Raw genomic sequence first — 12,534 nt, 5'->3', positions numbered from 1 at the left:
TTTAAGGTTATGGCTACAGAGGGCTTTGCAAAGGATCAGGGGTCACAGGATCGCAGCTGTGAGGTAGAGATGCCTGGCACTTGTCCACAGCTGCTGCATGCATGTACTATTTTCGAGCAGCCTTCCAAACACATTTCTAAGCCATATTCCTGCATATTTGCCAGGATAAAGTTGATTTTTTTTTTTCTGATCAGGTAGCAGATGGGAACTAATCCTGCCTGGACATAATGTCCTAGCAAAGTTGGTATGCATAGGTCAGTGGGGAGCATTCATGGCCCATGTAACCAAGTAGGGGTAGGCTTGACCTCAGTCATTGGCTCATGACCCAGCTTCTGTTGCTCATTCTAACCATGTTGAGGGGCGGTTCCTGTGCTTATCAGCACCTTTCTGTGCTTAGAAAAAAGGGGAGCCATAGCAGGCTCTCTTAACCCTGAATTAACTTATTGCCTGTGTTATAGTTTGCAGCAGGCTCACTTCCTAGTCTTCTTGACTAGGTGTGGGTGTATTGGTGGCCTATGATCCCTAAGGCTTGCTTTTCCAGTATTTGTCTCTGGACAGAGGTAACACCTTACATTCTCTGCAGTACTCTAGCCTGGAAGCCAAGCTCTGCCAGGTTGAAAGTAAATACTTGATACTGCTCCAAGAAATGAAGACACCAGTTTGCTCAGAAGAACAGGGGCCTGCCAGGGATGTCATAGCCCAGTTGTTGGAGGATGCTCTTCAGGTTGAGAGCCAAGAGCAGCCGGAGCAAGCATTTGTTAAGCCTCATCTGGTCAGGTAAATATGCTTGAGTCTGTTGGGGCGGTTCACCCACTTCCCAAGTTCCATTTCCACAGCAGTAGACATTCACAGGGCACTTAACACCGGTTGTCTTTTTTTTATGCCCATGACAAGTGCTGTCAGGCCAACAAAGCAGGTATTGTCATTCTCCTGCAGAAATCAAGTGATAGAACTGGGATCAGTGTAGGCCTGTTAATTCCAAGACCATGTCAAAGTAGCCTCACCTCCAATACACATGTCCTTCTGCAGGGGCCACTTTTCCAAAGAGTAGGAGCACTTTCGTGACACAGGTGCATCCCATCTGGGGGAGAACTGAAAGCAAACAGGCTGTGGAGAGAAGCCGGCTTTTCCTTGTATGGGAGAGTGGTTTCTAGAATGTGATTGAGTGGCCCAAGACTACGCCATACATGGACAAGCCATGGACCCACCCTCGAGGTGCTCTTGGACCTACATATGTAAAATACTGAATACTTGGGGGAGGGTGGTCATAGAACCTAGAATGGATCTTGGATTAAAGGCTCATATATTTTCTGACCAGTCTCAAACTTTCAGGGTTAGGAGAAATCTGCAGGTTCACCTGGTATAACCTCTTCTGTCTCTGTCACTCAGATATAGTACTGTCTCTGGGCCTTGCTCTTTGCAGTCTCCTCACTGCCTTTTCCTTCAGCTTCAGACAAAGGCCTTTGACATGCTTGGGCCCCTCCCCAGGCTGACAGATCCTGCCGACCAGCATTGACTGTGCTTGACAAATGACAGAAATGTACTTTCAGAATATAACCAACACTGTTGTCTCAGAACACTTATTCTGAGAGATGTGCTGGATACAGGGACCATTAAGTGGTTCACATGCAGAATTGTATTAACTGCTCATTGCAGGTGGATTTGCTCTCACTTTCCTAAGTGAGTGGGTAAGTTAGGCAGTGCTGTAGCATATTCTGGGCTACATATCCTATGGCACATGAATAAAACCCCAGCCCAGGCTGCCAGTCTCAAGTTCAAGAGTGCTGCCTCCACATCATATATGGTTGCTTTGTTCATTGGTGACCTGTGGGAGCTGTTCTGAAATGTGTTACATTCTTCCCATGTGCATTTAGGAAGCCATGTGATCTTTACTGCTTTGGAGAACTTTATTAGGTAAATAGACCACAGTGGCATTATTGCTTCCCCTCATGAAAAGCACTTAGGACCTTTCCAGTTTTCTTAGTCACAAACACCATGATGTATGTTCTGTGTGCTCAGGCAAGAATTTCTCCAGGATGTAGAAGAGAAACGAGATTCCTGATGTGAAGGACGTCATGTCTTCAGTCTACTAGAGTTCCAAAGTTCCTAAGACTTCCGCATATTCACTGTGTCAGAAGTGTACTAGATCCTGATACTGACATGACTAACTGTAGACTTAGCAGCAAGTTTGCTGTCAGGGTTCATAGGTCAGAAGGCAACATAAAATCTTATTGGACTGACATCTCAGTTTAATCAAGGACCAGACTCCTTTCTGGATCTTCTGGGGAACAGTTCATTTCCATCATTGAAAATGTTGGTAGTTACAATTCCTGGCAGACCGTGTTTTCCAGCCTCTAGAGACCACCTGCATTCCATACATAGCTCATGGCCTCTTCCATTTTTAAAAGCATCAGCAGGAGATTCAGTTCCTGCACATGTGAATGTGTGCACTCTCACACACAGTCGACACCCACTACCCATACACACACACATGGTCACACACACACCCACTCACACACACATGGTCACATACACACTTCTCTCCTGCCTTTTCTGTTGTCATCTTCCTCTGATCTGTCCTTCAGTCTTCCCTTCTCTTTGAAGAGTTCATGTGGATACCGGGTTCCTTGGTAACCCAGACAATCTTCTTCTTGTGTTAATTCTGTAACCTTAATTTCATCTGCCACTGTCCTCTCCTTGTATTTAGTCACAGATTTCAGGGGTAGGATGTTAATATATCCTGTCCACCAAAGCCTTGATTAATATTCATACCCAGCGTCTTACTAATACCCTCTTCCTTGTCTTTCACCGTTTAAAGTGACACCTTCTGAACAGGCATGGTGGCACACACCTGCAGTCTCAGCTACCTGGAAGGCAAGGCAGAAGGATCACTTGAGCCTGGGCATTTGAGACCAGGCTGGTAAACATAGTAAGATACTTTTTATATTAAAATAATACCTTTTGAAACATGAAGTTGTTCTGTATATAAGTGTGATATATAAAGACAGACATGTACACTGGCATAGCCACATAGAGAAGTCTCTTTCTTCTTTTTTCTTTGTTTTTTCTCTTCTGAGACAGTGTCTTCCCAGATACACTCAGACTTGCCTCAGACTTACAGTCCTCCCTCTTCAGCCTCTTAAAGACTGAGATCAGAGGTGTATACCCCTATGCCCAGCTTAGATCAGTCTTGTTTGATAATAGTGCCTGTATTTCCTCCTGACTTTATATGTGGAGTTTAAAACCATCTGAAAGTGAATTTTTCCTATACACTATCGAGAGTCAATCTCGTTTTTCCTTTCTGGCCCTGCTCAGTTGAAAAGCCTATGTGCTTCAAGGTCTGCAAGGGTCCTGTTCTCTGCATCCATTGTCAAGGACACGCCATTTCTACTGTTCCTATTGTTATTTCTCCACAGTGAGTTTGATATCTACGGGTTTAGGACTGTCCCTGATGATGATGAGGAAGACAAGTTGGTCGCCAAGGTCCGAGCACTGGACCTGAAGACTCTGTACCTCACAGAAAACCAGGAAGTTTCCACTGGTGTCAAGTGGGAAAACTATTTTGCAAGCACAATGAACAGGGAGATGGTGTGCTCTCCAGAGCTGAAAAACCTGATCCGAGCAGGCATTCCCCATGAGCACCGTTCCAAGGTGTGGAAGTGGTGTGTTGACCGGCATACCAGGAAGTTCAAGGACAGCATGGAGCCAGGCTACTTCCAGACCTTGCTCCAGAAGGCTCTAGAGAAACAGAACCCAGCCTCCAAGCAGATAGAGCTGGACCTACTTCGGACTCTGCCCAATAACAAACATTACTCCAGCCCCACGTCAGAGGGCATACAGAAGCTGCGCAGTGTCCTGCTTGCCTTCTCCTGGCGGAATCCGGATATTGGCTACTGCCAAGGCCTGAACAGGTGGGTGTCAGATTATTCCTGTCTGTGGTTTAGAAAAACTCCAGGCACCAGGCAGTACCTGGCAGCTCCCTCTCCTCCTGACTGGCTAAGAATCCTGGGGGAAAGGAGGGATAGTAGCGAGACAGTTCTCATGACGCAGTTCCCCAGTTCTAGAATAACACAGGCGGATTCTGCTTCAGAAAGCATAAGGACTACAGAGGGGTCTGCGGTGTGGCTCAGTGGCAAGAAGTAGGGCCCTAGGCCAGTCCCCAGCACTGGGATTAGTCAGCACAGAAGTCAGTTCACGTGAAGATCTTGGAGTCTCATAGTTTCCTTCGTTGCTTCGTTCCTTCACACTTGGGTTTTAGTCATAAGAATCTGATTGCTCTGCTTGATAGCTGATGGAGCAAAAGTCTGTGCCATTTGCTTAGACAGAATCCTGAACTTCTTTTTTTTTTTTTTTTTTTTTGCTGATTAAAACTCAGACCTTGAAGAACTTAACTTGCTTGCCTTTATATATATATATATATATTAAATTTTCCTTACCAATTTCACACCTAATTGTGATGCATCCCAGCCACTCTCATCCCTAGTGCTCTCCCAACCCCCTACCATCCCCGTCTACCCCTCCTCCCCCAACATTTTACTCCTTTATATCTGTTCAGTTTTGTACCCGCTGAGTAGACTCTCTTACAGGTCTTGAATATTTTTCATAAGCAAAAGCCACTTGGGGCCTCTCTCACCATTTGTTAATGTTCCAAGCTTGCTATCCTGAGCTCTGTGTGCTGGGCCAGAAGAAGGCTTTGGGAGTTCCAGAGTCGGGTCCCCACCCAACTCCTCTCAGCACCACCACGCTCTGGGTTCAGGGAGCAGCTTCCTGCCATGAGACACCACTGACCCTGCTTCACCTCTCTCTGCTTTCTGCCCTCACTGCAGTTGATGTGTTTGTGTTCCTTTCCAGTAGGGGTAGTAAGTAGCCAAGCTTCTCAGAAAGGGAAACCGAGCATAGTCACTTAATCACAGCACTGTGTAAATGGCTCTCTGTGAGTTCAAGGCTAGCCTGGATCTACAGTGAGTTCTAGGCCAGGGTTATATAGTGAGACCCCGCCTCAAAAAGGAGTGGGGGGAAAGATAAAATATTTATGTGTACTTAAGCAGATCTCCCATAACCAAAGTGTGCGTGTTTGAGTTTTGAATGCTGGCATTTAGTCAGGCTGCTCAGAGGCTTTTGTTCTCCTGACCCATGTCAGCTCCTGACCCAACCCCCAGGTAAGCTGTCTGTCTGCAGTGGGAGAACTAGGAGAGGGAAGGTTTTAAGCTGGACTACCACTTACTTAAAATGCAGATGAAGCCCAGCCATGATGTCTTTGTCAGTGAGGACAGAGTTGTTCTCTCTACCCAGGAAACCTCGACTTCTCCTTCATCAAGGATGGGGTAGTTCTCTCTGCTCTTGGAAGGTTAAAAAGGACTTCAGCTTCTCTTAGATAGTCTGCACGTAAAAACCAAAACCAGCCTAAAGCAGTCTCAGTTTTACGTACAGCCATGGCTCACAGGTACTGACTGAAGCATACTAGAAGCCGAGACCCTGAGGCCAGGGCGCCACAGTGCAGACTAACCGGGTGCCCTCCTGGAGCAGGTCTTTGAACCTTAGGGCACTGGAAGCTCTGACCCGCCCACTCCTGTGCCGTTAAAGCTTCTGAATTTTAATTGTGGGGTGGGGGAGATGTTTTCCTCAGAGTACTTAGCACATGTCCCTGCCTTCTGAGTGCCTGGTTCTTTAGTGGAAGAGCCATCTCTTCCTGGATTTGTGCTTGTCATCTTCAGCCTCAGTTTAAATGTCTTGACAGTCTCTGTGTTGGACTTCCATCCCACTCCTGGCATCCTTGGGGGCTACACCTTTGATTATTTTTTTTTTTTGTCTGCGTAACTGTCCCCCAGTTGTCACCTTTCCGACTCTGTATCCCTTTTAAGAAGCTGAGGTCATCCCCTTGCCTCATACCCAGGCTCTGTTTATTAATTTGAGGTTTGCTGATTTATTTCATTTTTATCAAAGAAAAAGGAGAAAGCAAATTCTGAGCAAGGATGTTTTCCCTATGACTCAAGCAGATAAGCAGAATTTCTTAGATTTCAGCCAAGTGCACAGGGACTTTTCCTCAACTCTGCTTCACTTCTGTGGATTGCCCTCAGGGCCTCACGCATGTCAGATGAGCTCTCAGCTGCTGAATCAGCTGCATCCCCTACCCCTGTTTTGTGATGGATGTGAGGATTGGACCCGAGGCCTGAGGCATACTTCTAGGCAGTGCTGTACCACTGAGCTGCATCCCCAGTACACAAACCACCTCACACACACCTCTGTTCTAACCTTGGGGCGGGGCCTTGCGAGCTCACCCAGGCATGAGCCTCAGTTGTGCTTCCCTGTGTCCTAGCCTACTCCAAAACTGGGATTAGTCATTACCAACAACCTCTTGATTGTGACAGTGTTCAAATGTTTGGAGCCAGGTTTCCGCTGTAAACAACACAGCAGTTGGTATGTGTGAGCCTCTCCTGCTTCGTGTGCGTTCCTCAGGAAGTTCCGAAGGCCTCTCATAGGATTCTGTGTGACCCTGTTTCCTAGGCAGCTAGAGAGTGGGTGAAATTGGATCCGTAAACCTCCTCATACTCTCTCACATTCACCTCATTTTTTAGACGTTAAAGGATTAATTAAAACATTTTAAGAAATGAGTTCAAAGAATTAGCTGCATTAGCAAACTGTAAGAGAGAAAGAAACTTTTTTTTTTTTTTTTTTTTTTAAAAAAAACAAGGTTGATGGATCACAGGGAGATGACTTTCCTGGGAAATAATTTCAACTCTGAACAAAAGCCAAATGATAAGGTCAAAACTTTTGCCATCAACTTTTAGAGGATTTGTCACTTACCTTTCTTCATTAGAGAAGTCGAAATCGTCCTAGCTACTAGAGAAGATGGCTTCAGGAGATGTCTTGGTGAAGGCAGGAACGGGCCCGCACTGACCTAATCCCTGTGTGCCCATAGGTTGGTGGCAGTGGCCCTCCTTTACCTGGAACAGGAAGATGCTTTCTGGTGTCTCGTTACCATCGTGGAAGTCTTCATGCCTCGAGACTATTACACAAAGACTCTATTAGGATCCCAGGTATTTAAAAAATACTTTGTCATGGTCACTGGCATAGAACCATAGTTGTCATGTGACCTGAATTAACCCAGAGGGTTGAGGGCCAGGGGAGGGAACAGCTTGTGTACATGACTGCAGTGACTGATCTCTGTGAGTGGACTGTGTCAGCTTCTTCAGCTCACATGGTACCACAGAGAGACAGCCCTCCCTGGCAGTCCGTCACAGAGCAAAGATGCTGGGGGAGCCTGTTATGCTACCTCAGGCCTTCCAGAATGCAGGCTCTACCTGGAGATGTGCCTATAGGGTGACAAAGGGCTGCTGAGAAGGCTGGGTGAGACTTCGTCCTGGAGGAGAAACAAGAGTTGAAACAGCCATCTGTCAGAGGTACACAGAGCAGCTTCCGTGGTGCCTGTCTTGCCTTTCCCTAGTGTCTGAGAACAAACAATGATAGATCCTAAAGAGCAGCTGTAGGATTGGTGCTCACCTCCCAGTCAGGATCTGAGTGGCACGTGTTCCATTTCACACCTAGATCTTGACATCAGGGGCCAGAGTAGGGTGGTTTGGACTGGAAGAGGTCAGATCATCTGTCTACACCTGGTCTTGCCTTGAGCACTTACTGCTCTGGGGGCCTGGGGCTGCCCTAGTATATTTATTTTTTGCTTTTTCTGCTGCCCTGACCCTTTTCTCTGTGTCCTGGCTGCCTTGCCCTCGGGCTCTTCCTGTCTCTCAACCACAGCTGTGCCACAGCTGTCTCCCGGTCACAGCGGACCTTGCTTACCTCCTCACACAGACTGTCCTTGCTTTCTGTTCCACTTAGGCTAGCCCCACCCATGGGCTCCTGGACAGTTTCCACCCACCCATAAAGCTGCTGGGCACAGTTCACCCTCTAGTAACAGGACATTGTTTCTCTGTCTGTGGAACTTCTCTCCTAAAACGCCATCCCCTGCTCATCTAGAAGGTTCCAGGTCAGTTCCAGAATACACCTTCCCTTCCACACTGCCTCCCTGTGTTCCCAGGGCAGCTGTCAGGGGCTCCTCAGTTCCTGCCACCCTTGCCTGTGGTTAACCCTTGCCTGCCTGCTTATCCTCCAGCTAATTGGTGGTATCTGGGCCACGGCTCTGTTATCTTAGGATATCCAGCACATTCCAAAGAAATGTCAGCGCCTGCAGGAGCTACTGTTTGACCAGAAAACAGAACTGGTATTTAGTGAGCCTGGCCCTATACAGTCAGATCCACTCTCAAGTCATACCATGTAGCAGCTTAACTGTCCCCCATTGGGCTCCGGAGAAAAGGAAGGCCAGAGACAGTAAGCCAGGGCCAGTTAGTTGCCTAGGGCCAGCAAGATGGCTCACTGGGTAAAGTCACTTGCACCAAACTTGATGAGCCAAGTTTAATCTCTGGAACCCACATAGCAGAAGGAAAGGCCTGGCTCCTTCAAGTTTTCATCTCCACACCGTGGTACGTGTACACATGCCAAAAGATGATGCAATTGCTGTAGGGCTGAGCTGGGGATTGGAACTCTCCCCCACCCCATGCCTAAGCTTGCAGCCCTGTATCCACAGTGTCACTGGAAGGTGGTGAGAAGCTGAGCTCTGGCCTTCCCACAGATCCCAGTCCCTGTGCCAGCTGCACACGTGTCCATGGACACTGAGAGAAGCTTGCCTGGTTTCTTTGCGTTCTCTTCACTTTGTAATTACCTGTAATGTGTTTCCCTGTCAACCTGGGTTTGTAAGCTAGGACATGCACAACTAGGGGATGCGGCAGTGCTCTCAGTCGGGTAGGATTTTAAAAACCAGTGGCTACTGCTTTGTGTGCTCACAGCACCTGAAAGCAGCCCTTCAGGCTCCAACTTAAAATCTCAGATGACTCAGGGTTTTGGAATAGAAAAAAATGAAGCAGTGCTGTCCCCGAACAATCTGGGTGACATGTCATCAGGTACCTTTTCACCCTGAGGTTGGTGCCAGTTTCTTCTCTCAGGAATCTATAACACATCCATTTATCTCCATTATCTGTGTGTGCCGTGTGTAAGGCTGCTCCTAAAATGAGCGTGCCGTCAGTCCCAGGGCTGGCTTTGCCAGATCCCGGAGCCCCACGCCTGCTGCCCGCTGCCCGCTGTTGCTGTGACCCAGCAGCTGGCCAGTATTGCCATCTTGCCATCCTTGAAGTTCGTGTCGTGTGCCAGGACCTCACCAGGCATTGCAGACACCAATGAATGACACACTTATCCCATGTCCTCCAGTGTTCAAGAAAGGAGGGGCAAAACGCATGGGCAGGAGGCATTCCTTGGCAGCCTGCTCCATGCCCAGCCCTCTGCCAACCCCTGGACAGCCAGCCTCACGTGAGAAGAGATTTGTACACAGATTTTCTCCCACTTCAGAGCCAGGTGGATATCCTGCCCTTGCAGATGTCGTCAGCTGACCCCACCCCCACCCCATCTAGATAGACTAGATCCTACGTCATCACTTAGTCCCATGCTCAGATGTCCATCTCTGTTCCTTCCCAGCTTCTTTAATGCAGCACCCGGTCCCCATCGCCAGGGACTTGAAGTGTTGGCGGACGTGTCATTGTTTTAGTGCTGAAGGATGAACTGAGCACAAGCATGTGATGTGACTGTCAGGGTGGCAGTCCTCGGGGAGGGGAGCGAGACTTCCCTGCAAATGCTTGACCTCATAGGCAACTTTTGGGCACTATAGGATGCTCTGACAACTTTTAAAATAGTTTTGGGGATTTTACATCTAACCTGAGTTTGACGGGGTCAGGCAGACATGGGGGAGAGGTGGGGTGGGCTCCAGCCTTTTGTGTGCACTTCTGTTTCTTACGTATTCAAGAAATTGATATTCATTTCAGCAGTTTGTACCTCTGAGTTTGTCTCTTGTTCTTATTAGAAAGGGAATGTGCATTTTTAACTGGTTGTTCTTCATCGACCCTGGGGTACATTTATAATGTAGAGAATTGGTTTCTAAAACACTGTCGCTATTTTTTTTTTTTTACTCATTTGTTTTGTTTGTTTGTTTGCTTGCTTGCTTGAGAAAAGGTTTTCATGTGTAACTGGCTTAGAACTCCGTATCCTTCTGCCTCAGCCTTCCAAGTGAAAAGAATATAGGTGTTCACCACCATGCCTGCTAGTTTATAGCTTGACCTTTTAAAAAGTTAAAATTCAAATAGAAATTATTTTTTTAAAAAAACAGAACTTCAGTAAATAGTTGCCATTATAAAAGTTTTGGGCTGTCTATTAGAATAATGTTCTTAAAGTGTCAACATTTGCTTGGACTGAAGCTGTGTTAGTATTTCAGCTATCCCAGTAGTGTACACACCTGTAGTCCTAACTAACTGGGGTTGTCCTAGTTATGGTTACTCTTGCTGTAATGAAGCAACTCTAGGAAGAAAGGGTCTATTTGGCTTCACTGTTCATCACCAAAGGAACTCAAGCAAGGTGAGAACCTGGAGGCAGGAGCTAATGCAGAGGCCATGGAGGATGGCTTGTTCACCCTGCTTTCCTGTAGACCCCAGGACCACCAGCCTGGGGATGGCACTACCTAAAATTGGTTGGGCCCTCCCCCATCAGTCACTAATTAAGAAAGTGCTCTACAGAAGTGGTTCTCAGCCTGTGGGTCATGACCCCTTTGGGGGGAAGGTCAAATGATTTTTTCACAGAGGTCACCTAAAACCATCAGAAAAGCAAATATTTACATTACAGTTTATACGAGTAGCAAAGTTACAGTTAGGAAGTAGCAAACATAACTTTATGGTTGGGGTCACCACAGCATGAGGAACTGTATTAGAGGGTCACAGCATGAGGAAGGCTGAGAACCACTGCTCCACAGGCCTGCCTACAGCCTGATCTTATGGCGGCATTTTCTCAATCAAGGTTCCTTCCTCTCAGATGACCTTAGCTTATGTCAAGTTGACATAAAACTAAGCACAGAGATACAGTTGACAGCTTCGCAGATCAGTCTGGGGTGTCCTCCAGGGTAGACTCCATATAAGCACCTTCAGTACCTGCAAGCTGCCATGTTATTCTCCAAAGTGGCCGTCCAATTGATTTCCCAGTCAGCTTCCCTAAAGAGGGTGTCCTACCCCATGGTCTCAGCATGAGCAGACCAGAGCCTGCTCCTCCAGGGCCTGGCTTTGTGCTTCTCTTCACCCCCTTGCAGTTGTACCTCACACTGTAGGGGTCTCATTCTAAAGGTGCCCTGGGGCACCCCTGCTTCTCATTTTCCCAGTCTACACCTGTGCCCTGTCTCAGATGCCACATCTTTGCCCGCTCCACGGCAGGCTCAGAAGTGGGGTGTTCTGAACCCCTTTCCTCCCCACACACAAAGGAGAGTTACCTTTGGCAGTCACCTTCAAGTAGTTTTGAGTTCTGCGCACCCACTTCCATTTTCGTCAGTTTGGCCAGGGGCCTCAGCCATCCAACCTAGTCTTCCTGTGGCAGCTGGAAGGATGGACATAGAGAATAGGCTTCACGGCTGAGTATCCTTCTGAAAGCCTTCAAATGCTTCTCCTCTGCTGTTTGCAGACTGGGGGTAGAGAAGCTGGTCTTACAGATTGGTATTGAGCTTCTCATGTGTCAAATAAAACTGATTAAACTTGAAGAAAATGCATGAGTTCCACGGTGCTACCTACGGGGGGGGGGGGGGGCTTTGTATGGGTCACACACAAAGGAGGGAAAGCTCCTTGGTGTGGGCTCTCACCCTCTTCCTAGAGGCCTGCTCCCTGCCACAGTTATGCTAATCCAGTTGTCTAGCTGCCCACTCATCTCTTTCTTCCCGTAGGTCATCCTTGAACCCTACTTAGCCTTCTGCCCAACACTGGCAGCACTAACCGGTTGCCTGACCTAACACGTAGTGGCTATGGCCACCTGTGGCTTGTCTGCCTAGCAGTAGTTTACATGTCTCTCTTAATGCTCACAGCAACACAGTGGGTAAGTCAGCTATCTCTACCTATCCTCCCGAAGAGTACAGAGCTGTTTAGAACATCCTTCGTAGGTGGCTAAACCCAGCGAGTAAACTGAAGCTGGGATCCACCTGGGATCCTGTTGACTCTAGTGTTCTTTCTGCCACCCTGCCCTGTCAAGCCTTCACTGCAGGGATGTGAACAGTAATGTTATGTTTCTTGTTCAGTGCTTATGCATCTAAGACAGGCTGTGTTCCATGCAGAATAGTCGACTGATTATATCTGCCTAGACAGAGTAATCAGCCCTTAATAATCCTGCATCAATCACTAAGGTCTGTCAGATGACTCTGGGCCAGAAGGCTGAAGATTTGATGCTCCAACGTTCGGTAGTATAGGGGCTTTTCAGGTGTTCAGAGGTCTCTATAAATTGGCTAAGTTTTAGAAGCTATGTTTAGTGCTTCCCATAACTTCAGTTAGCTCAGTCATTCTGGATTTCTGACGGGGTTGAAGACCTATAGTCTCATAGCCAATCCTGGCTATTTACTTTGAGAGAAAAGATCTGAGTAGATGGTTTTCAGCTGACATTCATTCTAAAGCCAAGAAAAAAGCCAGGATCAAAAGT

General features: G+C 47.4%; 1 protein-coding gene across 1 annotated transcript in view; it reads left to right on the top strand.

Moving 5' to 3' along the window:
- Tbc1d2b (TBC1 domain family member 2B) overlaps positions 1-12,534 on the top strand; it is a 72,140-nt gene that overhangs the window by 50,855 nt on the left and 8,751 nt on the right. Inside the window, exons 8-10 of the mRNA XM_034484050.2 lie at positions 584-777; positions 3,417-3,911; positions 6,920-7,037. Coding sequence (XP_034339941.1) covers positions 584-777; positions 3,417-3,911; positions 6,920-7,037 — 807 coding nt within the window. The remainder of the gene's footprint in view (positions 1-583; positions 778-3,416; positions 3,912-6,919; positions 7,038-12,534) is intronic.

This window comes from Arvicanthis niloticus, chromosome 21, assembly GCF_011762505.2.
Source record: "Arvicanthis niloticus isolate mArvNil1 chromosome 21, mArvNil1.pat.X, whole genome shotgun sequence".
Lineage (NCBI taxonomy): Eukaryota > Metazoa > Chordata > Mammalia > Rodentia > Muridae > Arvicanthis > Arvicanthis niloticus.
This window is presented reverse-complemented; position numbering and strand designations above follow the sequence as displayed.